The 24944-nt window shown below is 47.8% G+C and overlaps 1 protein-coding gene across 3 annotated transcripts in view; it reads right to left on the bottom strand.

Moving 5' to 3' along the window:
• Nucleotides 1-24944, bottom strand: part of CACNA1G (calcium voltage-gated channel subunit alpha1 G) — a 147210-nt gene that overhangs the window by 67814 nt on the left and 54452 nt on the right. For all 3 annotated transcript variants that reach the window (XM_066565560.1, XM_066565561.1, XM_066565562.1), the window contains exons 4-11: nucleotides 24082-24179; nucleotides 21940-22099; nucleotides 19859-20150; nucleotides 19264-19356; nucleotides 16864-17674; nucleotides 16732-16776; nucleotides 14985-15349; nucleotides 510-661 (exon numbers count right to left, since the gene is read on the bottom strand). In XM_066565560.1, coding sequence (XP_066421657.1) covers nucleotides 510-661; nucleotides 14985-15349; nucleotides 16732-16776; nucleotides 16864-17674; nucleotides 19264-19356; nucleotides 19859-20150; nucleotides 21940-22099; nucleotides 24082-24179 — 2016 coding nt within the window. The remainder of the gene's footprint in view (nucleotides 1-509; nucleotides 662-14984; nucleotides 15350-16731; nucleotides 16777-16863; nucleotides 17675-19263; nucleotides 19357-19858; nucleotides 20151-21939; nucleotides 22100-24081; nucleotides 24180-24944) is intronic.

The raw sequence follows: 24944 nt of genomic DNA, 5'->3' as shown, positions 1-24944 counted from the left end.
TGCAAGTTGACAGACAAAGCCGAATTGTAAAGGCCCAGTGGAGGGGCAGGGAAGGGAAGGTGAAATTCAGAGAGAAGAGAGATGGAAAGTGGGCAAAGATGTGATGCCAATGCTTGCAGTTATCTGGACTCTGTCCAGCCTTGTTAAGAGCAGAGCCCTACTTGAATGTCAAAAATATGCCTAGAAATCAGTGACTGCAGCTGCAGGGGCAATTATAGCCTTTGCATGTGCCAAAAAAACAGAGATACTTCATCGGGCACTGGTTGTGCCATTTGGATCCCAGACTGTCCCAGGACATTGGGACTGATAGCTTTCTGCTTGAGCCTCTTTCTAAAATGACCGTAAACTAATCCCAAGATATGTATTAGCAATCATGCCGAAGTGCATTAATTACAGAGAGAAGTGTAAAGTGTCACAGGAAGGTATTTATGCCAACTCTCCATTACTTTCTGTTTAATTAAACACCCAAATGAGGAGAAGCACACATAAAGAAAGCTCAAGGTTTGTACCTAATCACCACAATGATCCCATCAAAGATGTTGTATGGATTCTTAATGTAGCCAAAAGGACCATAAACAAGGACTTTCAACAGCATCTCCAGGGCAAAGAGGCTTGTGAAGACGATGTTGCTGATCTCAAGGGCATTGGTAAGTTCCTCCGGCTGGGGAAAGAAGATGAGGAAATTGAAAAAACAAACAGCCAGCTCCGTATCCAAAAATCACACATGAAAACACAAGCCCCAATACTACAAGCGCAAGAATACTGATGCTAATGATGTGGTGAGAAAACGGCAATAACTCACTCAAAGCCCAGGAGATGGAAGGAAAATACTTTCAGAGTGTTTAAGGTTTAGAAGTCCATTATAAATTCAGCTGGTAAATCTGGACATGGACTTCACGTTAATCAGAGCTTTAGTACCACCTCAGGAGGTTCAGACAGAAGTGGCATGTACTGAGGCTTAATGCTTTGACATCCCCCACACTGATTCTCCTCATGCAGAAGGGAAAGTCAGGCCGTTTTCTCACATAAATATCCCTTTAGGGCTTGTCTTTTTATTTCGTAGCTCATCAAAAGATTTGAGCCAAGATTTTTCAAAAGCAGAGATCTGAGGTGATATAACCAGAATGGCTCAAAAAAAAATCTCATTACTCAAAAGAAATCTCATTATCAGGTGGCCCCAAATCTGCAACCGAGGAAGGGCCCAATGCTGGCATTCCAGACAGGCAATCTGAAAATAGAGATATGAAAAAACCACAAAAACTTATCAAACAGACTCCTGGTAGTCTTAGACCTAAATTAATACCTTTTATGTTTTTTTAGCATGTTTCACAGAGGGTTCCCAACAATGCCTGCAGATGCCTAGTGCTTCAGTTTCCCCAACAGGTGGACAGGCATTATTGGAAAACATATGGCAGAAGACAAAACCCAGTGGTGTAGTCTGTGTGGGATCAGTCAGTGGCAAAGACAGAATCACCATACAAGATCACTTCCCCCCATTTAACCCCAAGACACAGTTGCAGCTGCTTGTTTCTGCTGAAAGGCTTCATTAAAATCAGAAGCTGACATCCTGCTGGCAGATGGTGGTGGGGTCACATCAGGAGCACTAAGGTGGTGCATGGCCGTGGCCTGGCACAGCTCACCTCACACCTCACACAGAGTGGCTGCTAGGTTCCCCTGGGGTAGTTTGGCACTGGCTGGTCTCACTTATAACCACCCATGTGGCTTTAGATGCCTGGACGATAACCATGGTGGGTTATGGCCAGATGTGCATGCTTACAGCAGCCACGCACTACGAGCAGAAGACAATGTGCAACACATGCAGTTGGCAGCACCTTCCACTTACATGAAAGACATTCATGACCGGCCAAAAACTTCCTGTGACAGACCAGGAGCTGCCACATCACAGCACAGGCTGTAGGTGAGGTGACCCAATCCTGACTTGATGGCAACCACAAGAGTAGAGACCTCAGGGACAGGATCAACACTTGGTCAACCATGCTTCAGAGCCTCAAAAAACTACAGTGACCAAGGGGTTCATAAATACATGCTGGCAAAAACCACAGATAAATCCATGGAAGCATTCAAATATTTGTTTCCAAGGGTTAAACTACCCAGGTCCAGCCTTTGCAACTCAAGTTCCTCCAACCCAGCTTGAGGGTAGATGGGGACCCAAATTGGTGTGATGTTATCTCAACATAGTAGTGAATCCCTGAGGACTTTCACAGATAATATCCCTGCACGGATATTGGCAGGAGCTTGTGATGACACAGAATAGTGAAGGAGGAAACAGCAGCATTTAAAAGAAAATGTAATAAAAAAGTTAAAAAAAGAGGGTGTTGAACACAACTTACACCTCAAACATCCTTGCTGAAGAACAGATCCCTTGGCTAGAGTTTGCCAAAAACATCATGCACACAGCCCAAATCACCTGCCACTGATCTACAGCTAAAATACAAACGCAGCAGCTCCCAATATTAAATTCAGCCTTGGTTTAATGCCGTAATACCTATGGGAACACTCAGACACAGGGTAATAAATAGGCCAAGAACTTATATGTCAAGCTGCACCTCAGGACAATTTGAAATAGCTACAATTCTACATTACTCACAAAAAATGCCAACTCATTCATGAGTGCCTCAGTGCTGAGGCAGACTGTGCTGTTATTAGTGATACTGCAGTGATACAGCTGGAAAGGAGATGTGTTCCTGGAAGCTTTCCTTCTCATCCATCAGCACCACTAACCTGGACCCTGAAGACTGATTCCCATCCTCTGTTCCCCCTCCGCAGTGGTACAGTGAAATCCAACTGGAGCCACAGGTACAACCCAGTTAAACCCCTCACCCAACATCTCCCACAGTCACAACATCCTTTCCTCGTGGGGGCTGACATGGAAAATCCAACAGCCCTGGAAAGGGATGACATGTTAATAGCACGGATTAATGAAACTTTAGACTTCATGGGCACTTTTTGGTCAGAGATGTTGGAATGTGCAAATCCAGATGGAGGTGCTGGCAGGGCATAGCTGGGTGATGTGGGAAGGCAGAGGGGGAGCAGCACTTACATTGCAACTCTCCCAGGATCCTTAGGACACACTGGACGGGCTGTGACCCTTCTGGCCCATGAAACTTCCCTCCCAGACCATCCAACTCAGGAGATATCCAACACCCAAACAGCCCTGGCACTGGTTTGTGAGGGCTATGGGTCAACCTGTGCTGGCATAGCAGCAAAAAAATGTACCTGCCTTCCATTACTTCACCCCAAAAAAGCTGCCTGCCCTCCTACTCCTCCTCCACACACTCTTTTCCACTTCTCTTGCAGGAAACAGTTTTCAATATCTGAGACACTGGGCAGACATAATAAAAATGAAGAGAGGATACTCCTGAACCAGAGGTGAGAATTAATATCCAAAAAACTAATTGGTCAAACTGGATTGAAAGAGAAAGGGAAAACTTCCATGTCATCCATCCAGGAAAAGAGAAGAGACGATCCAGAGCAGCCTGGAGCTCTGCTGGGGTGGGTAAGTTGAGCATCTACTGGAAGCACATCTCACTCTGACCTGCTGAAATCCGCTGAGTTATTTTGCCTCGGGAAACTACACATCCCTAAAAAGTTGAGATGGGGTGATGCAAATTACTTGGAGGATTTCACAGCCATCTGTGAAGCAGGGCATCCCCTCAAGACCCTCAATCCCACTCAGGGGTCCCCAGGGCAGCTCATGAGTCCCCTGAAGCAGCTCATCATCCCTTTCAAGGGACACAGAGCTGCAGCTGGTCCATGGGGGACCCCTGCCATGACACCACTGGGATTTATTTGTACCAAGAGAGGGGGGCTGTGATCATGATCCTGCCCCGGGGAATCTCAGCCAGGCTGTAGGGATTCAGACCCTTCTAAGAATGCCAGCGATGGGATTTTCATTCAGCCACAGATGTATAAGATAATAAGATTTTTTATAAGACGCTTCTACTCTAGAGAAATCACAAATAAGTCTGAGACCTCTTTCCTGAGACATCATTATAGTACAGCAGGAACATGATTTTCTCTCCCATGGGAATTGAAATTATCAATCCATCCCAAATAAGAATTCAAAATTTCAAACTTGGGAAACTAGGACACAGTGCACAAAATCTTGGAGGTTCTTCCCTCTATTTCACTCCCCATTCCTTTATCCCTTTGCTCTGTACTGTAAATCAACCAAAATTAAAAAATCATAAATAAAAGTCAGCTTGAAGAAGAACATGGAACTTTTTGTTCCCCAACTGTCATTGGGAAACCAATGGGAACCATTAGGGAGCTAATCCCCCAACTGGACATTTCAAACACCTCAGACAACACATTCCAATAAAGTTGGGGGGTTTTTGAGGCCAGTCCACTGAAACTGCTCCTCTCCCACAAACAGCTTCAAATGTGATAAACTGCCATTTTCTGATGATAACTGTCTAATCAAAACACTATCGACCAGCTCTAGACATGATGTACCTGAGAGACTCACTGACTCCTGGCACACAACCAGCTCCATGGATCCTCACTGGGCTGGGAGGAAAACAGCTGGCAAAATCACTCAGATTTTCTCTCTGAGGGCCACAACACAGCAGCTGGGGGAAGTAACATCCTTCCTTTGACTAAATGATATATTGTGGGGGGAAAAAAACCTTCCAGGACCACCCTAAAAATGACATTTTTCAGGAAGCAGAAACTGAGGTGCAGAGCCTGGGGTTTCTATGCAGCACGAAGCCTCTGCCCACCACCCCCATTACAGCACAGCTGCCACAGCCTCAGCTTCTCCATTAAAAGAAGAGTCTGCTAATTCTCTCATCAGTAGCAGCAGTGCCTAATTAAAAGGAAAGCATCCTATGATTAAACAAGCAACACACAGAAAGAGCGAGATCCAAGTGTAATTCAACTGTGGTACAAAACACCAGCTCTGCCGATGAGCCCTCAGTAAATACTGAATTTTGTTTACAGGACATCTTGCTTTGCTGGACACACAGATATGTTGTCCTGGATAAATCATTCCCTGTTAGCCTTCTGTTTGTGTAGTGTCGATTTGTTGATGTACCAAACAGCACACTGACAAGTTGTGGCAGCACAAGAAATCAGAGCAGACAGGACAGTGCCGCTCAAAAAACACGGAGCATCACTGGGGCAGCAGGAGGATGTGAGCCTGGGCACCCACCCAGAGCTGATCCTGCCTGGCAGGGGGAAAGAGTGGCAGCCAGGAGGGCATGTTCTCTGCACCCTGTCTGGAGGAATCAGGCAGGGCTATCTGGCAGCAAGCAGGGCACTGCCAGGGGGGATGGGAGGAAGCAAGGGAAGATGTCCCCAGAGTGCCTCAAGAGGTATCTCAAAGCTGGACCAGCACCTTGCCCTTTTTGGCACTCAGAAATAGCCTGTAATGCCTTTCTTTCTCTTTTTTCCCCCCTATTTTTAAAGTTGAGTAGAAGCTCAATGGCAGAAGTGACATACTCCATTTTTATGTGGGCACATGCCTCTTCTCCCTGCACACAGGGCTCCAAGGTGTCTGCTGAGCAAGCAAGGCTGTGGGCACTGAGTAGGGAAGAAGGTGAGGACAGGAGCTGGGGCCATGCCAGCCCCAGGGCCTGTGTTCCCCAATTTCTGAAAAACAAGCCCTGCTGCTGCATGAAGTGCAACCAAGTGCCCTGGCAAACAGTGCCCAGAGCCTACAAGGCTTCCAACTCCTGCCTTCCTCCAGCTGTGACCCATTTAGGGCACAGGGTCTTCATCTTCATCATCATCATCATCAGACCTGCACACAGTGCCGTGGTATGGCTGGCACATATCCATCCATCCCACACTCCCCTTGTCCAGACAATGAGCTCCAGGATGCAGGCAAGCCTGATCTTGTCCAGCCCCTGATCCTGGGATGCCAACACAAAAGAACAAAAGCACCCCAGGGTCTTTCCTCTCTATCTTGCTAACATTAAAACAGAAAAACCCACTCTGTCTCACCACAGCGCAGAGCGAGGGATGGGACGACCAGCCAGGAGGCAGATCCCTCCTGATCCCAAGGGATATCTTTGAGATATTGCTCTGCTTCTGCGAGTGTATCCAGAAGACCGTGAAAACTTCTAACCCATTCAAACTGCTGCAAGAATAAGACCTTTCTGAAATCATTACCATGGCAACTAGGAAAAATAACACAAAAAGAAAATAGCGACCTCAGCTATTTCACAGGAAACACCAACAACATTTTACTGACTCATCATTTGCAGATTTCTAATATATATACATAAGAAAGAAAATCAAATGGGTCACACAAAGATAGGATTTTCAACTCAACACTGCTCTGTTAAGATCCTCTCCACCCTCCCTGTGGGTGCAGACACACACCAAGTCCACCTCAGAACAGAAGCCAGACCACAAGTCCTGGGGCAAAATGCAAGAAATTCTCACCAACAGAAGCAGCTCTTAATTAACAAAGTGAGGTGCCCTGTCTTTGCCCTCTCCCACGCTCAGCTCCCCATGACTGATAGCTCATGGCTGTCTCCTCATACAACCCACAAGCCTTCTCCATGCACTGCCCCTATCACATCCACATTAAACCCTTGTATCAGTGCACCCACTGAGCCACAACCATCCAAAATACCACTTCAATTCCCTTCAGTAAATACAGCTCCTGTTGGCTCAGGAGCTGCTTGTGACTATAAATAGAAACTCAATCCACACATATTTTCAGAAGTGACATTCATTGTCTTTGGGGTTCCTTAAAAGGTATCAGGCTTTAACTACTGTCCTGTGTCCAGCAGAGCAAACCTGAGCCATGCTTAATCGGGGTATGATAGGCTTTCTCTACTTGTTCTTTGCCAACTTGGTTAAAGAAAACAATTCGGAAAGTAGGAGGACTGCAGCAGGTTTTGCTCTGCCCCTCCTGGGGCTGGAGACATGGAAAAGTACAGTGTGCTCACTGCTCAGTGGGCTGGAGGACTGCTGGGATGTTCAGGATTTATAGGCATTTATTATAAGGAAATGACTTTTCAGACAAGTTAACAAGTCCAGTTACATCCCTTCACTGCATGGGAAAGAAGGATTTGCTTACAGGCTGAATGGAGGCTGAATATTTCATGCCACAGCAAGTAATGCTGTAAGAAAGGGAGGAAAGCAGCTTTCATTTCAGAGAAATCAGAGCTGTCTGCACAGGAGGGATTCCCCTTCCATCCCTTCTGCTAATCTTCTTGTCTTCCACTCAGCCTCCCCCATTCCAATCAACAAGTGTCCCTTCCCAGCCCACATCTGCAGAGAGAAGGAGCTGAGTCCTGTGGACATGGAACCTCCTGGTGCAAGACCTTCCTCTCCAACGCATCTTTGTTGAGGAACCATGGCAAAAAAAACTGAATTCCCTGGCCCCTATTGCCCATACAGGGCTGAGTCCCCAGCTCCCACTTGTCTACCTCGAGAGTAGGGTGCAAATGAGGGAATGAACCCCAAATTTGATGGAGAATTTCATCGACCCTGAAGGGACCTTCCACGGACCATGGCTGCCCAGACGCATAAACAAGGCCTGCAGACGACACTCTCCCCCACCAAGTCCTGTAGCTGGGTTCTCGTTATCACTCTCAGGAGGGACAGCATATAATCTTCCCTGGATTCCTTATCTCTCTCTGCTTGAGATTTCTGGATGAGCATTATCCCAGAAAATGCAAGAAAAACATGAACCAGCTCATCCCTCTGCCCAGGTTTCGCAGGAGCTTAAAATGAACAAAAGCCACATTTCTACTTGGTCACACCTTGTAAGTACTTAAGATTTAAAGCCCTCTATTTCTGGTTAATCTAAACCAAGTTTGAAACTTATCTCCCTATTAGTACTTGAGAAGGGACCAGGGGGAGGGAGGAAATAAAAAGAGGGAAAGAAAAATGCTGTCACTGTAGAGCTCCTGCACAGTTCTGCTGAACCTGGATTTCTGATGCTGGTAACACTACCTCTAATGCTGACAGACATCCATGGGGGAAAAGCCACTCATTTCCTAACATCAGCAAAAAACCAATTATAACAAAGAGCTGAAATCCAGCAGAGATGAGGGAAAAAACACTCACTGCTGCCCCCATTCCTGCTGGGGGCTGAGCAGGGTGGGAATGGGCTCTGTGAGGACATGAGTGACAGCAGGGCAGAGTCGCGGGTGCCAACAGCATTGGGACAAACCTCTACCAGGAGAACTAAGGAAAAATATGGGCTGATCCCTGGGAAAACACCAACAACCAGAAGTGCTTACAGATGAAAGCGCTTGTGGTGCAAGCTGAGGGTGCTCCAGATGCTCTAGCTGAATTTCCTGGATCCCACCCAAGGGGAACAACCACAATAATCAAAGAAGGAATAAAAAGAAACGTCTGACTATCTGCATAGAGCAGCAATTTTTCATCCATACAGGGATGAAGCAAGTTTTGAAAGTGCACATCATTCTTCCATTTCACCAAGCTGGAGTCTCTTCTCAATGCTGCCTAGGCAGAGATAATATGAGGGTATGGATGGCAGCTGAAACAACAGCTGTAATGATAGGATCTAAGGTAGCCCAAGAATTTCCAGCCTCTGAACTAAATTAACAGGAAAGAACTGACACTTATGGTTCCCCAACCAGAGAGCTGAAGAAAACTTTAGCAGGTGCCAAGGAATCTATATAGGTTCATCCCTAAAGCATACAGAGAACTGATTTATCTGATAAAAAAAAAAACAACCTTTCCAGTTGCATGAAATCCCATTTAATTTTCAAATAATTCAGTCTCCAGAACCAGGATAAAGTCTGCTTTGTAGTCACAGTCCATTTTTTAATGACTAAGAGGACCATGGCATTTTTTATCCCTGGAAGAGCTTCACAAGCAGGTCAATTAAAACATGTGACTTTCTACAAGACCTCAGAAACCCTTCCAATCCCCGAGAAGCAGAAAAACCCCCAAGGTCCATTAAAAGAATTATACCCACTAACAAATAGAAAACTGGTTTTGAAGTCAGTAATCCTAGCGATTAACAGCTCTGATGACTTCCATTAGCGTTGGATGATGACTCCTCTAGCCTCCAACAACAAGCCATTAATAAGAGTAATTTCTGTATAAGCAGGAGCTAATTCAATACAGCGTGTGCAAACCCATAGGGCACTGCATTTGCCTGCCGTGGGAGTGCCCCTTGCAGCTGCAGCGTCAAGGAATTAAGTTGACGGTAGCTCCAAGCCCTATGTTGGGCAAAGCCAGCAGACGCTGAGCTGCCAAGGCTTTGATTGTTTGGCTAAGAGCAGCTGGCACAGGGCTGGAGAGATGTGTAATGGAGTTAAATAGAGATGTGGGATGTGCACCTCAGTGGAAGTGGAGATACCTCTATAGGAAGAGAAGGCAGTGCATAAACACGAGGCCTTGTGAGCTCCTGGGAAGAGCCCTGGCCAGATGGAGGTCTTCCAAGGAAAGGCTGTTTCATTGATTCAAGGATGCACACACCTGTGTAAGTGCCCTTCTAAAACAAAGCCTAATGAATCAGACTCATATGAGGAAGTATCAAATGAGAAATTTCACCACAAAGCTGGTCTGTACCATTCAGTTGGAGTGAGACAGCCAAGATACAGGGTTAAGGAGTACAGCACCAGTTTGCATCAGTGTGTGATGCAGAGAGCTCCTGGTGCAGCACCAGCTGGGACATGGACATGGGACAGGTCTTTGAGTCCCCGCACTCACAGGAAACAACTCAGAAGAGATGCAGAGATACCAGAAATATTTTACAAAACAAAAGGATTCCCTTCCTTCATGACCGGGGGACCTGACACAAATCCATGCACATCAAAGAAGCCAAAATATGTGTGCCCTGGATTGACCTGGCATGGAGCCACAGAGGCTGGAAGGGACATGGTGCTGTCCACAGCTGCCCTTGCAGCTCTGCCCTGTCCCAGACAAGGGTGAGCTGCAACCAGTCTCTGGATCTCCCACAGCCTCCTCAGGAGGTGAACGAGCACTGGGCAAGATCTCATTTTAGGATATAGGGATGGTCAAAGGAGCAGCCTCCACACATCTGACAAATCTGCAGCTGCCATCTACCAACAGCAAAATGTTCAACTGGGCTTGAAACTGGTGGGAATTGGGATGCTCTTGACTACCAAGTCCTGGGAGCAAAGTACTTCTCATCCCAAATATGCCCTTATCTTTTGAAGCAGTGCTCATACAGGGATCCAGACCTGCTACTCTCCAGTCTGCCAAGAACTTTGGACACACAAGCACCCTGAGACCTGGGCACCAACCTGTCACACCCCCACTGCCCAGCTCCCTTACACCATTTCTCCATGGAACAATCCAATTTTCCTCCCACATGGAGAAATCAATCAGTGAGTGTTATGACAGCTAATAATTTCCAGTTACCTTCTTCCCTGCACATTGAATTCAGGCAGAAGCAGAAGTACATAAATACCATTTGGGTGACTGTTATTAACACTTGAACCTGCAGCCTAATGGTTGCTCCATGCTGGCAGGTTTTCTAACTGTTCAACTCCCCTCTCCATCATACTGGATATCTAAAAATTTAATGTTCTTTGATGCTGATTAAGACAACCCTCTTGTTCTCAAGCCTTGACTGTTTACATAAATAGATACTTTAATGCATTTTGCCAGCAAGGTTTCCTTTGACTCCTTGGCACAGATGGTTGATATTTCCATGCTGCAGCAGCTATTAGATTGTAATGTTAACAGTGACAACTCTATATCATCTGTACCCTGCTCTCTCCCCTGCAGCAGAATGTACCAGGAATTCAGCTTGAGATACTGCGATCGGCTTAGGCTGCTCCTGTTTCCTGCACAAGGAATTTGCCCACTTTGGCTTCAGGCACTGTGGCTTTGTGGATCCCTACAACAGGCTGCTGTAGCGAGGTGTTCTCCAATGGCTGCACTTATGCTGGGGACATGTCAGACATCGCCTCATCCCACTTCCTTGAAGAACTGCCTCCCATGGATAATGAGCTTTTCTCCTTGGGTGCTGTCCCAGAGAGTCATTCACCCTTGTCACCTCTCCAATTTGATCTTAAAAATCAACAAAAGGCTCCCCACAGGTCTAAACCAATTCTTCCTTCCTTTCAGAGACACCAGGGTTTTGGATCAATCTAGATCCAAGTCCACACAAGATCCAGGCAGGGATTTGAACCCATTGCAGCTTTGGGGAGGCCAGTGAAGGACTCTCCCGTCTCTTTCTTGTTATGTTAACAATGGCAAAACACCGCAGAGACAGCGACTGAAATTCAAGTGCTATTTAAACAAAAGAATATGTAGGGTATAGTTCATACAATGCGAGTTCAGACAAGGAAACTCAGAACAGCCAGGAAGCTCAATGTGAACCAGATTTTAAAAACAAAAACAAAACCCCCAAAGCCCTTCCTCAAGGAAGCCCTTGCCGAATTCTTTCCCCTACTGAGGAGTCCAACATCACGCCTCATACTAAAGCCTTTGCTTTTCACTCCAAGAAAGGGGTTGGAGGAAAAAAAGGAAAATAAAAGCAGCACATTATGGAACAGAGCCTGGCTTACAGCCAGGGCAGGGGGGAAAGCAGCACAGAAACCCTCTGGTTTAGCAGCACATTTTACTCCTGCTCTATGGCAGAACAATCTTTTGCTAAGCCGCAGCTGTTTGAACCCACAGTGCTGCAGAGGCTCAGCTTCCTTAAGGCGAATCAGTCAATTGGTTCAACAGTGTATTGAAAATCCCCTGAGTCTACCTTTAAATCACATTTATATTCCTCTACCCAAAGCTAATAGTTTCTACCTGCATTTTGCTTCATCTCTGTAGAAAAACAAGCTATTTAGCAGCCACATTAATAATCTGTGGCAATCTGGTTGTCATTTCCCTGATGGAATATTTCACACTGCTGCCCAGCAGCCACAATGTGGCAAGTGCTGCAAGCACCTCACACTGCGCTGCCTCCCTCCAACTGCACCTAGGGTCAGAAGAACAGCAGGAGTTGGTTTTGGATGGGTGGGGTGTGGAGGAAATACAGAATTACAACCAGTCAGGTGTAGCTACAGCTCAGGCATGTGCAGGAACCACGTGGAAACAACCTGGTGTTGAGTGAGAAAGTCAGCTCATGTCAGAAGGAGCCTAGAGGAAACCCAGCTCTTGAAGCCCCAGCCATATGATGGTAAAATGTGTGTTGACAATTTACTGTGGAAGGTGGCTTATGGAAAAGAGCTTTGGGTGGAAGAGAAGGTTCATCCAGCAGCCCTGGCCATGGGTGCTCAATCTGACCAGGTTGACTGATGGATGAATACAAATAAACAGCAAGAGGTGGGAGCCAGTGTTTTCAACACACTCCCAATTGCCGCTAATTTGTATGTGCCTTCAGAGAACCACTATCATCTTAAATATCACAACCAGGCCTACTCTGGTTGCCTTGTCTGTTAAACAAGGGACTAAAAGATTTTTTCAGGTCCCTCCAGGCTGCCTGTCCCAAGGTGAGATGTCAAACCTCCAGAGGAGCAAACTTTTCTCCCTGGCTGTTATGAGGAGCTCAGCTCATCAGCTCCTGTCTTGAAGTCCAGGATGGTCTGGTGGTCCCAGAGCTGCTGAATCCCACCCAGCATTGCTGGGGGCAGATGGGTAGGCATCTTCCTTCTTCCTTTTTGAGTAACCTCCAGCCTGTCCTTCCTCTCAGAGAGGAGCAGCCCCTCTGCCAAGGGGCCTGTAAACAACACAACCTGTTTTGACGTGACACCTTAAAATAGGCCCTTAAAATATTTACCCTAATATAGCCCACTGTGCCCAGGGCAGCATGTGGAAAGCCCAAGAGGTAAATACTGTCTAAATAAGCAGAGAGCTTAATATAGAAAGTCATGGAGTCAAGTACTCTTCAAGCGCCCTCACATCTTTGCAAACATCAGTCAGTAAAGATAAATTTGACATGGTTGATCACTCACACTTTTAGGAAAGGCTCTTCCAAAAGAAAAAAAACTCATGTTTCAGTGTTTATAATCTCTGCAGGAAGGCCTGGTCGAACATTTTGCCCCTCTAATTCCTGCTCTCATAACTGTCAGATTATGAAATTGCCAACTCTAAGCCTTACGAGGTTACAAAGAAGCACCTCTCTGTTCTCTGCCGCCACTTTGAGAAGATGAACTAATAAAAACAAGCTCTGCTATTCCCTCCAAATGCCTGGGAGAAAGGAATCTGGAACGGTAGTAGCTTCAAAAGACCATTAAAGAAAGCAACCACCCACAGTGTCTGGAGTACCCCCACGCTTATCAGCTCCCTTCACCCTTGTTACCCAAAAACCAAACAAAAATCTGCCTCTTGTCATCCAGGTATTTTCTGGGACTCACCACTGGCCAGGGCAGAAGCCAGAAACCTCCTACCCCACTTTTCCCAAGGCAAAGAATTAAGGAGTTGTGTTGCACTTAGGGTGTTTGACGATGGGAGCTTACTCAGCCACCCATCCCCGGTGGGGTGGTCCCCCCAGATGGGAGACCACACCAACATCTCCCAAAAATGCTCCTGGTAAAGAGCAACAAGCTTTGACAATCAGCCCCTTGGGCATTTAGAGCAAAGACACTGTGGATGTGCTTTCACCCTTCAGCCAAGGTAGGAATAAAAGTGTTTATTGGTTTTTGTGAACCACCTCCTCCCAGCTTCTTTGGGATAATCTTCCCAAGATTATTAAATAAAGGTAGAATCACTCAAGCTTCCCTGCAGAGCTCCCACCAAGGGCAGCAAATGAAGGTGAAACCAGCAGGACTTTGGAGTGCACCACTGTTTATTGTGTACTGAAAACAACACCTAGCCAGCTAGACTGCATCAGGGCATCAGGGGGAAGGTGCTGGCTGGAAGGGACACATTGAGCACAGCCACGTCTCCCTGGCACTTGGTCACTGAGGCATTAATGCCACAGGATGACAGGGGAACTGGGAGTTGATCCACAGCCACCACTGCTTCCACCAGGAGTTGGAGGAGAAACACCTCTGCATGCAACCCAGCAAACAGGAAACATGGCAGGAAGGGAGAAAAGGGGAGTCACGACTTGAGATGCAACGAGCTTCTCAGCCAAGACTGGTGCTGGCACAGGAGTGGCTGTGTCTTTCTGGGAGCACAGAGCTCTGACATCCCAGGAGAAATAACATGCTGGGAGCTCTCAAGAGTGGGAGTGCTTTATAACAAGGTTTTTCAGCATCCCTACATCCCCACTAATAAACTCTTCACCCTAAAGGAAGCATGCACCTGCAGCCCCAAGACATGTGCTTGAGGTAGGATCAAGGGCACCATGCCAGGCAGGCCCCAGCAGCAGCCACAAAACTCATGTGAGGCCACAGCATGCAAACCATCTGAAAGCAGAGTTCTTGTCATGGAACATCATGGAGATGTTTCAAGAGGAACATGGCAACTCCTTTTCTTAATGACTATATATAGGGAAAGCTCTGCTAGGTGACAAGCGGTGAGAGGCTGGAGCACAGGCACTCTCCTGCCTGCAAGGACTCAGATAATTAAGCAAAGGAATAGCCAGTGATGAGTCTATTTTGGACTCATCATGCTGCTGCTGGAGCATTCACTGAGGAGGCAAAGCCATTTTTTACCTCCTCTCCAAGGAGTGCAAATTCAGTAGTTCTCTGCCTGCAGCTGCACTGACCCCAGAGCTCACAGAGCCCACGGAGCCCACAGGTGCTGGCAGCACCTTAAGCACTGCCAGGCTCACAGTGACCTGGTGGCAAAGGACTGCCTCATCTCCTTGGTGCACTCACCACAGACCCCAGCAACACCTGGTGCTGCCCAGGGGACAGTGGTCTCAGCATGGTGCTGACCATCCCTGGTAGGGCTAGGATGCAGGAGCTCACATAGCCAGGTACCAGTCAAGGTGATTGCTGCAACCTGAAAGCACACTCAGAGGAAAAAGCCTGCCTCATTCCATTCTGGGACCCTTCCCAGAGTTTTTTAATGCCTCTCACCCCAAACCATCCCACCAGCAGATGAATTCAGACTCATAACTCCATCTGCAACCCCTCTGCACCAGGAGCTGCCAGGACAGCACTCACCTGCTCATGGTATTCGATCCCCATGCTGAGTGTGTTAATGAGAATGGCCACCATAATCCCACGGCCGAAATATTTGCTGTCCACGATCTTCTGGAAAGTCTCACACACCACATGCCAGAAGGCCAGCACCAGATGGGCTCTCCTGGCCCGGGCTCTGCCCCTTTGTGGGTCTCGCTGGTCACTGTAGTGAGCATCCTGCGTGAACTCGTAGACCCCCTCACTGTCTGAGTCGGCTGTCTCATTGTCTGACAGCTCGGCCTCGCCTGCCAGCGCTGCGAGGCAGTAAGGGCAGCTCTCGGGGGTGCAGGAGCCGCCATCCAGCTTGGTGCAGGGGCTGGAGATCTTGCAAGAGCTTTGGCAGGGACCTGAAATGCCAACAGAGCAGGGAAAGGGCAGCTCATCAGCTGGGACAGCTGGGACTAGGGGCTGCGGGAAGCAACCCTCACTCCCTGTTAACACCAAGCCTTTGCCTCTGACATGACAGGCATTTCCTAATGGGAAAAGGGCTTCTGCTGGGTTAAAACCTGGGCTTCCCAAGTGCCTTCTCTCTGTTTATGAAGCTATCTTTGCTGCCCCAGACAGATACTACCCCAGCCATGGACCCTGAGCACACCTCATTACATCTCTAGCCATTACAGGAAGGAGGAAGCAATCAGTTCCCCCGGTCCTGGCAGGCTCCTGGCTATAATTATCAGGAGGACTGTTAGCAGCCTTCTTTCCTGTTCCCTCTGCTGATGCTCCAAAACCACTGGCTTCCCTCTCCACATGTCGGCCTCGGTGGCAGCTGCCAGGTGTATCCTGGGTGAAATACCAGTGGTATATTCCCCAAAATTCCCACCAGCTGGCTGCAAGGAGACAGACAATGCATGCACCTGACTCCTGTATGGCAGCACCCAGCAGTGAGAGTGCAAACCCTGTGCTAAACCAACTCGGAGCCCAGTTCTGTGTGTTCAGTTTCTGGGCAGCACTGGGCTGGGGGCAGAATTTGGTCTCTTCTCTGCACAGCTCCTGGCTAGAAAGGTCAATGCCATTGCAGTGGGGTGGAAAAGGCACTGACTGCTTGGGAAATCTTGGCCAGAAACACTTCTTGAAGGATGGGAGTGTTTGGACTAGACTGGCCTGAACTCCCAAACTTCAGGATGTGGAGGGGAAAAGAAAAATATCTTCACTTTCTTGAAGTGAAGATATGAAATCCCTGATCCAAGAAAGATGTGTTCGGTGTCTGACAGGCTTCTTGAGAAAATCACAGTTTTTTAATACTTGGCATCTGTGATTGTCCTTGAGCATTCACACAAAGCAGACACTCAATCTCCATAAGCCTTGTGTCCCACAGGAGCAGAGCTACACAATACTCAGGTGTGTGATAGGACCCAGATCTGGAAGGTGTCCATCTGCAAGCTCTAGCTGATTTTGGGAGTACAGGATTTGGAAGTGATCCCTGTAAATGGTTTAGGAGTAGAGGGAAATAATGGCATTTTATCCTAACATTTAATCTAAACCCACTCTCTGCAAAGTTTAAAGCCATTCCCCCCTTCCTGACACTACATGTCCTTGTCAAAGTCCCTCTCCAGCTCTCTTGTACTCTTCTTCTAATCTATAAAATGGGGATTGCAAAGAACATGGATTCACTGAAAACCCTCATATGCCTTGGATTATTGTAGATATGAAGTCTGGGAGGATGAAACCTCCCTCCTAAATTTGGCTATAAGAGGCATTAGGTAGGTCACAAGATTCCTATTCATCTCACCTGGAAAGCCATCACCTTTCTCTGTAACATGGACTGAGAAGAACCCTGCAAAAATCCAGAGAGAGAAAAAAATTAGGACAAAAATCATATTTCTAGAAAGCAGCCCCAGATGTAGATCCAATCCCAGCTCACCTGTGCTCTGTGTCTCCAGCAGCTTGTGCATGGTGCTGTATGGCCCAGGAGGGATGTTGAGGTTCGTCAAGGTGCTGCTCCCAGCACCCACTGCCGCCTCCCCCAAGTTCTTCTCTTTCAGCATCTCATGGGAGGTGCTGGAGTGCACTGTGGGGTACACCTTGCTGCCCACTATGTTCTTGGGGATCCCTTCTGGGCTTGGCAAACCGAGGCTTGGCTGTGTCAGGGATGACCGGCAGCGCACCGGCTCAAAGTGACAGTCGGCATGGTAGATGCTGTGCACGGACTCAGTGTTGCTGGGAGAGGCACTGGGGGCCCCCAGGGAATTGGGTGCTGAGGGAGGGAGCATCAGCCGGTTGGTCCCGTTGTGGAGTGAGCTGGTCTCCACATCGCTGATCTCCGGGCTGGCATGGGGCGCTCGCAGGTTCCCGTTGCCTAGGTGGTAGTGGTGGTGGTGGTGATGGTGGTGGTGGATGAGGTGGTGCACGGAGGATCTCTTCCTGCTCCGGCGCTTCCTGGTGCGCCGTTCGGCCCTCGCCTTGCTCGTGGGGCTGCTGAGGAAGCCCATCCTCACGCCTGCTGCCCTGTAGGCCTTCACCAGCTGCTTGCTGCCCTTCCGGGCAATGTAAACCAGGTACTTGAGGAGCTCATCATAGCAGCTTCCTGGCTCTGAGAAACTGGCAAGGGTGCTGGCGTTGGACAGGTAGCGCACACGCTGCTCCTTCATCAGCTGGCTCTCACGCTGCTTTGTCTCAGAGAACTGCGTCGCTATCACCACCAGGCACAGGTTGATCATGAAGAAGGAGCCCACCTAAGGGGGCAGGGGACATCAGGCAGTGTGGCCGTGGCACCACACAGATCTGCCGAGGACAAAGAGCAGCAAACCCCAGCCAACCCCACCCCCTGTGTCACCCAGCAGGGACCACTGACTGGGCTGACTCACCCCCCAAGCTCTCACCCCAGGGACTCCCATGCCAGCCCTCCATGGAGGACGTCAGAGATCAAAGACGAGAGAAGATTATTTTGACAAAAATCTCTTGCTCTTTTAAGATGGTGTTTTTCTCTCTCCAAAGACAGCAGTTGTAATTATCACAATTAGTGACATTACGATGAATGCACTGTGCCTTCCTCATAGGAGCGTTTTTCTGCCAGTGTGTGGGCAGCTTGCGAGCAGATCCCTTTCCCCTGCTAATGGGATTTGCGGGTGACTGTTACGCAAGGGCATCAGCAGCCTGTACCCACAGCTTGGAGATTTTCTTTCCAAGCAGGGTTTCATGAGGTTCTGCCTTCTGCAGAGCCCAGCCTAGGTCACAGGGAATTACTGACGTGCTAATGGGTTATCACAAACTGCTAATGTTACTCGCACGGCATCTGGAAAAGTACTGCTTGCTCTTCCTCTTCGTCATCTTGGGGAGCCTGAGAGCAAGAGTTTGTTTCTCTCTTGGGGAAGCTAACAGAAAAAAACAGCATCATGAACTAAACAACTGTCTACTTTCTCGTCAGGGTTTGAGACCTGGTTTGATGAGGAGCAGAAATCCCCACAATGATCTAACTGACAACATGCAGCTATTTTTCTGGACTTAGACCAATTGTGTAGCAAGACAAGAACTCATCTCACTTAGCTACATCTGAGCAAGGCACCTAATGATCCTTTAGAGTCAAACGAGAAATAGGCACATCAAGTCTGCAATGCATCTAATTTATTTTGGATGTCTACCTTCAGAGGAGATGAACCACCCCCTTAAAGCACCTATTTTTCTCCCTTGACGATAAAGGGAGTCTAGACAACGAGCTCAGCCAGTCACTGTAGACAATTCTGCTTGCATAGATGAAGCCCATCAGGGAGCCCACCCCACAGAAACTCTTTGTTGGCTCCTTTGTGGGTGGTCTCAGATGATGCTGTGAAGTGTGGGTGGGCTGTGGGCAGTAATCTCTTCCCTTCTTTCTTAATGTGCTCTCTGAAGTTTGGGACTGTTTTCCTGTAACATCCCCACGGCACCAAGGACCCAGCCAGATGTGTTCTGCATTATGGGGGAATTTTTGGGCAGCCTCTTCCCTTTCCAGCTCAAAAACTGGGCAGGTGAAATTTGCCTACTTTAAAACTTAAATTCAAGGGGGTAAGCAAGAGAGAAAAGCTCTCTAAGCACAAGGAGAGAAGAAGCAGCAGCAACAACAAAGTGGATCTACCGCCACTTGAGCACATCTCTTTCCTTCTTCATGTTTGCAGCTAAATGCAGCTGCAGCACAATTCCATAGGGAAGCTGCGTTTCTCCCAGCAGGCTGGTTGCTACTTCAGCTTTTATATTCACTGTACCCTCCGCCCTGTTCCTCTGGGTGACTCCACTCTGCTCTCTCCAAATGCCAGGAGGACGCCCCCTGCTCCCCCCTAAGGCCACTCACAATGATCAGGAGGATGAAGTAGATGAAGTTGTAGAAGGAGTGTGCATCCATGACAAAGTACATGATGTCCACCCAGCCTTCCAACGTGATGACCTGGTGGAGACAGGAAGGGAAAACAAACTCCTGAAGGCTCAGTTACAATAAAGTGCACAGGCAATGTTTCCTCTGGCTGGGTCATGTCTGACACCTCATAGCAGGTCTTCGTGCAGTACAAGATGCTGAGGAACCAGCTCCTGCTCCTCCCAATGCCAACAGCCATGTTACCAGCTGCCCAGGCTGAATCTAGCCCTTTTCCATCTGGACTTAAGGGCCACTAGTGCATTTTGCAGAAAGAAGAGCAGTCTCTAGGCTCTGCTCCACACCAACATCATCAGACTGCACACCCACAAGGTTTTGTCCATGCATGTGAGGTGGAGACATTCTCAAAATAGGCATCATATTTAATCCCTATCACTTTGAGCACCTGTGCACTACTATGTAGGTGCACACTAGTACAAAACAGCCCCCAGGAGTACAATTACAAAGCCCCTGGGAACATTTTGAGGGCAGGACCTGCTGTTTGCCCACCTTGTGACAATTGGCAGACAGGGCTCACCTGAAATATCGCAATCCAGGCGTAGCCAATGTTATCAAAGTTGATGGCTCCCTTGAAGGGGTTGTGCTCCCCAGCAGAGCAGTTGGTGTAGTACTGGTTCCAGTTCACACAAGATGTGTTGGTGGTGTCATTGTAGGAATAGTAGTCCAGAGTGCACTCCAGACCCTCTTCCCTCCGTGTTGGGATACTCCGACAGTAGCGCATCCCATTCTCCCGGGGCTGGGAGCAGATGAAGGGATTTTCATCTTCGTTCTCTGTCTGGTAGTACCGTTCCAAATCAACCGTGTAGGGGCTGAAAGAGTCCAGACAAGGCTGGGGTTTGCACACTGATTGCAAGCAATCTGCAAAGAGACAGCTGTACCAGCATAGAAGTCTGACATCTGCTTTTCTGGATCTTAAAGCTATTTTTTAAAGGAGTCCCCTTGGACATACTGCAGCTCCACAGGGTGAACTGATGTCCTTAACTGGGTTTTGAGAAACTGAGGCAGGGCACTCAGCCCCTTGGAAATCCCTTTGATGTCATTATTAAAATTTACTCCCTCTGGAAGCACTCTGGCTTTGACTTTGGGAGACTAAGAGAAGGATTCAGCATGACAGGGCTTCTCTGAAATATCTTTGCTGCAGTAAGATGGAAATCAGTCTGTTTAAGCTTCTGTATGTCCTGTCCTTCTGGAGATGCTGAGAATCATTTAGGGAGACTCTATGTACAAGGACCTCCCAAAATTCCTAAAAATCAGAGACAGGGACTTCATCTGCATTTCACCATGTCAGTTCAGCCCACAGGTAAGGTCTAAATTCCCTCTGAGGGTGGCCTTACCACAGCAAACCAAGCAAAAATGCTCTTCAGGGAGATGAAACAACCCATGGCCAGTCAGAACCTGGCTCCTTGCTCTGCACACACTATCTCCTTAATGCTGCCAGGACTCCCACTAAAGCTTGCAAAGATATTTTTAAGCCTAGTTCAGCCTGGTTAATTCCTACAGAATTGCCTGTAATACCCTTCAAAGCCTATCTAAAGCCCTGGAATTCTGGCTCAATTAAACAGCACCCAAACCTGTGGCTCTATTTACTCGGTGGTGAGGCTGTCCCCCTGCTCTGCTGGCATTTACTTAACAGGGACATGTCCTGGTAATGTCATTTCCAGCCACCCTTTGAGGGCATGACCTGCAAGAGGGGTGGGAGTTGATTAGGAGGTGGGTGGGAGAAGTTGGAAGGTGCTTGTGCCAGCCTGTCCACAGCAGCAGCAGCAACATGGTCCTGATGTGTACAGAAAAGAGGCTTTGGGCTTGTAAGATTCCTCCATCTAGGTGGGAATCCAGCCAGATCCCTGGGGAGTCAGCAATCCACTGGAAGGTGACCAGCATGGCAGAACTTGGCAGAGCCATCAAGGGTTTGCAGTCACCTGCCTTTCTCCAAGCATTTGATGCGATGGAGGTGGTGGAAAAAAGCAGGTAGGTATGCAGGTAGAACGGGCATGGAAACCCTGAAAGAGGCTGTCAGCTACCAGGTATTTCAACCACTGTCCAAACAGTATTACATCAGGCCAGCAAACTGATCACAACAATTATTTTAGCCTTAAAATTCAGGGATGTGTAAAAATTAAGACTTTGGGATAGGGACTATCTCTTGCTCTGAGGCTGAAAATTATCTAGCATTAAAAATGCATAGTAGTTCTATAAGCTTTTCCTGGGATTTAGGTGGGACTACAAAAGTTGTGGCAATAAAGACCACCAGCCGCTGGAGGGGATTCAGACCTGGGCATCTCCACACAGAAAAGGTCACACATTAATGATATGCTGAATTTAGAAAGTCTGAACTCCCATTCTCAGAGGGCTTTTTTGGAGGCCTTTAGAAATCAGAGAGGTTCCCAAGTGCCAGCTGAGAGTTAAGGACAGCCTGCAAATGCAAATGGCAAATTGTCACAGCTCACTCTGTACCCGCTGTGTGTGCCCAAGCAGGAGTGATGGTGGCATTTAGGAGCAGGGAGCATTTACAGAAGAGAAGGGCTTTTTTACAGAGGAGATCCTGGAGGGAGAGCCTCCCTCAAGCTGGGGAGACACTGGTGCTGCCCACAGACTCACATGCTGAAGTTCTCAGGGAGGAAGCAGCGGTTCCTGAGCAAACCTGCCCACAGCTGGACTCCCACAATGCCGAAGATGAAGAAGACGAAGAAGCAGAGGAGGAGGACGTTCCCCAGCATGGGCAGTGTGTCCAAAAGCAGTGTCACCAGGATGCGCATACCTGAGGCAAAGGAGAAAAGTTTATGTTGAATTTTCTTGCTGCAGCTATGTCCTCCTGACCTTTTCCTTCCCACTGATACTTATACACCTGTATTTCCTTCTATTATTTTCCTCCTCTCCTCATCATCCACATGTGGCTTGTGAACAGTCACAGCTTCCCATCCCCTTTAGCTTCCCCCCAGAGCCTCTGGAACAAGCTCTTTCATTCATGCCTTGCTCCTGGACACCAGACCTACCTTCCCTGCTCCTCAAGTCCTCTTCTCTGAAGTTTTCTAGCAACTATGTTTCCTTTCTTCCCTCAGATTAAATTCTGATGCTCTCTTTTGCTCAATTGTATTTCTTTCTCCACTCAGTATATTTCAAAATTCCCTTCCCTCCCTATTTCCCCTCATCAACCCTAAATGCCCTCTCTTCCTTAAAATACAGGACTCTCTCTGGCAGTTAATTCTCACAAGTTCAGGAACAGCCAGTTCTGTAACAAGGACAAATTGATGGTGACTTCAACTTGACATTTACAGACAAAAAATTTATTTCATCTGACATCTGTGTAATATTCTGCTCATCTCTCACTCTCTTTCTTTCCCCATGTTCTGCACTCTCTCACTTGCTTATATTGACTTTTATCTAAAGAAAGCTTTACTGTTGCACCCTTTACTTTGATACTTCAGGAAGACTTTTTTCTCTTATCCTGATGCTGTCACCTCCTCTCTCAGGCTTTTTCTTCTACTCTTTTACCAGGAACAGCCACCTTGCATCAACTCCTAATTAATTAAAATTATTTTGTGGTTATTGCATTGATCTTCAAACAAAGCTCATTTTTTATTTTTCATTCCTTGCATTTCTATCCCACTGTAACTACATTGCAGACAAGAAAAGATAAATTACCCAGGATTTCAAAACACATTAAGTGAATTACATCCCCAGTTAGACAGTGGTGGATAAATTCAGCTGCCCACCAGTTCAGTGGTGGGGATAAGAAAAAAAAAACAAACAACCACTTCAAACAGGATTCTGAAGCTTCTGTAATGATTGAAACATCAGCAGCACAGCCAGATTAAGTTCAAGAGTCAGGAGCAGGAAAATAAATAGATCCCAGGCACTTCCAGCATCAGCATAGACAACTGAAGCTGATTAGTTCTCATCAATGTATTGGGCCAGTTCAGATAGGGGAGTGCAGACTTGGATTTAATTTGACTAAAACAGTACTGGATTTGATGACCAGGACTGTTGGACCAGGATGGAAAAGGAATGCTTCTGGTGCAGTTGCACTTATACTTACCATACCTGATTAATACAGCATCTGAGAGGGACTGTGCTCAGTGCCTCATGGAGCACTGGGATTTGCCCAGCATGGGGCAGTGGGAGGGTTTGTGATGGCCAGTGCCATGTGGGGCAGGGCTGCCATGCAGCAGCAGGCAATGCCATTCACTGCTGCTTAAAGCAGGCCTGATGCCCTTGTCCATGACCTGATACACCAGGACTGAAGAGTCACTGCCCATCCCACCCAGGTCTGCTTTGGAGATGCTGGGGGTTTGGGCTGTAAGAACCAGCTCTGGAGTCTTCAGCACCTCCCAGAGCACTATCTTCAGGCACAACAAGAGTTCCTCACCCCAATTTCTCCAGGGAAGGATGGAGTATCCCAGGGAGGGTGGGACCAGCATGGCTCAGACCCCGCTGCCTGCACTGCCTGGCAAAGGCTGTTGGCTCAGTCAATCCCTATCACCTGCAGCTCTTTAGCAGACTCCTCAGACCCTCTCCAGATGAGAAAGGAAGGTGTTTGAAGACAGTCCTGGATAACTCATTGACTCATCTCTGATGCCACAGGTGTCAAAAGGAACCCAGACAGTGGTGGTAGTACCCAGCACTGCAAGCTTTGGGCAAATGTTTCAGCTGTGATGCAAAGCATCTGGGTTTGCCCTCTCATCTTTGGGGCATGGATCCAGACAGCTGGCCCCAATAGTGAGGAACAAGGATCTGACTTACTGGGGACCCTGTTAATGGCCCTGAGTGGCCGCAGGACTCGAACGGTGCGGACGGCTGAGAAGCTGACATTCTGCAGGTCCAGGGAATACTCCAGCATCCTGAGAAAGACACAAAACCACGGAGGAGTGTCATGGATCCAGTGGAGAAATGTTAGATTATCAAACATTATAAAGCAAACATTAAATGCCAACCACTCACAGAGGGACTTGTTAGTGCATCTCTCCCATCAGGAAAGTTTGCCCGAGGAATTAATTAAGGCTTGTTTGCATGTCAGGATAAAGTCAGTGAGGGGGAATGTGATACACCAGCTCACACAGCCACAGATCTCTCCTTCTCTATCTCTCTCTCTCTCTCTCTATCTTCCACTTTGGTTACTGTTTTTGCACAGGGCCAGGCAGAAGCTTCTGAAAGTCCCTGCACATTCCAGAAAGGAAATTTCCAGGCATAGCCCTGCTTTTATCAATTTTACGGATACTGTAATGAATCTGAGTTTGTTGTGCTGAGCACCACCACAGTCCAGAAAAGAAGAACATCTTCTGGTGCAGAACCCTCTGTGGGACACAGGAGATGATCAGCACAGGACACTGAGCTCTGCTGTCTCTGCTCAGCAGACACCCTTGGCAGGTGGGACCAAAACTGGTGACACTTGCAGTCAAAAAAATGGGGCCAACATGGACCTAGGAACCTCCCAGTGCTCCCACTGTCTGGCAGGGTTATTCCCCAGCTCAGGAGATAGAGGAGCAACATTCACAGGACTTAGTCTAAGGATGCACCTGGATGGCTGCAAGTTCCTGGGGTGCCCCAGCACCTCTCATTCTTCTCATGGCACCTTTGCTCAAGCACAACAGAGTCATCAGTCACAA

This window comes from Molothrus aeneus, chromosome 25, assembly GCF_037042795.1.
Source record: "Molothrus aeneus isolate 106 chromosome 25, BPBGC_Maene_1.0, whole genome shotgun sequence".
Classification (NCBI taxonomy): Eukaryota; Metazoa; Chordata; class Aves; order Passeriformes; family Icteridae; genus Molothrus; species Molothrus aeneus.
Note: the sequence above shows the minus strand (reverse complement) of the source record. Positions and strands in the feature narration are given on the sequence as shown.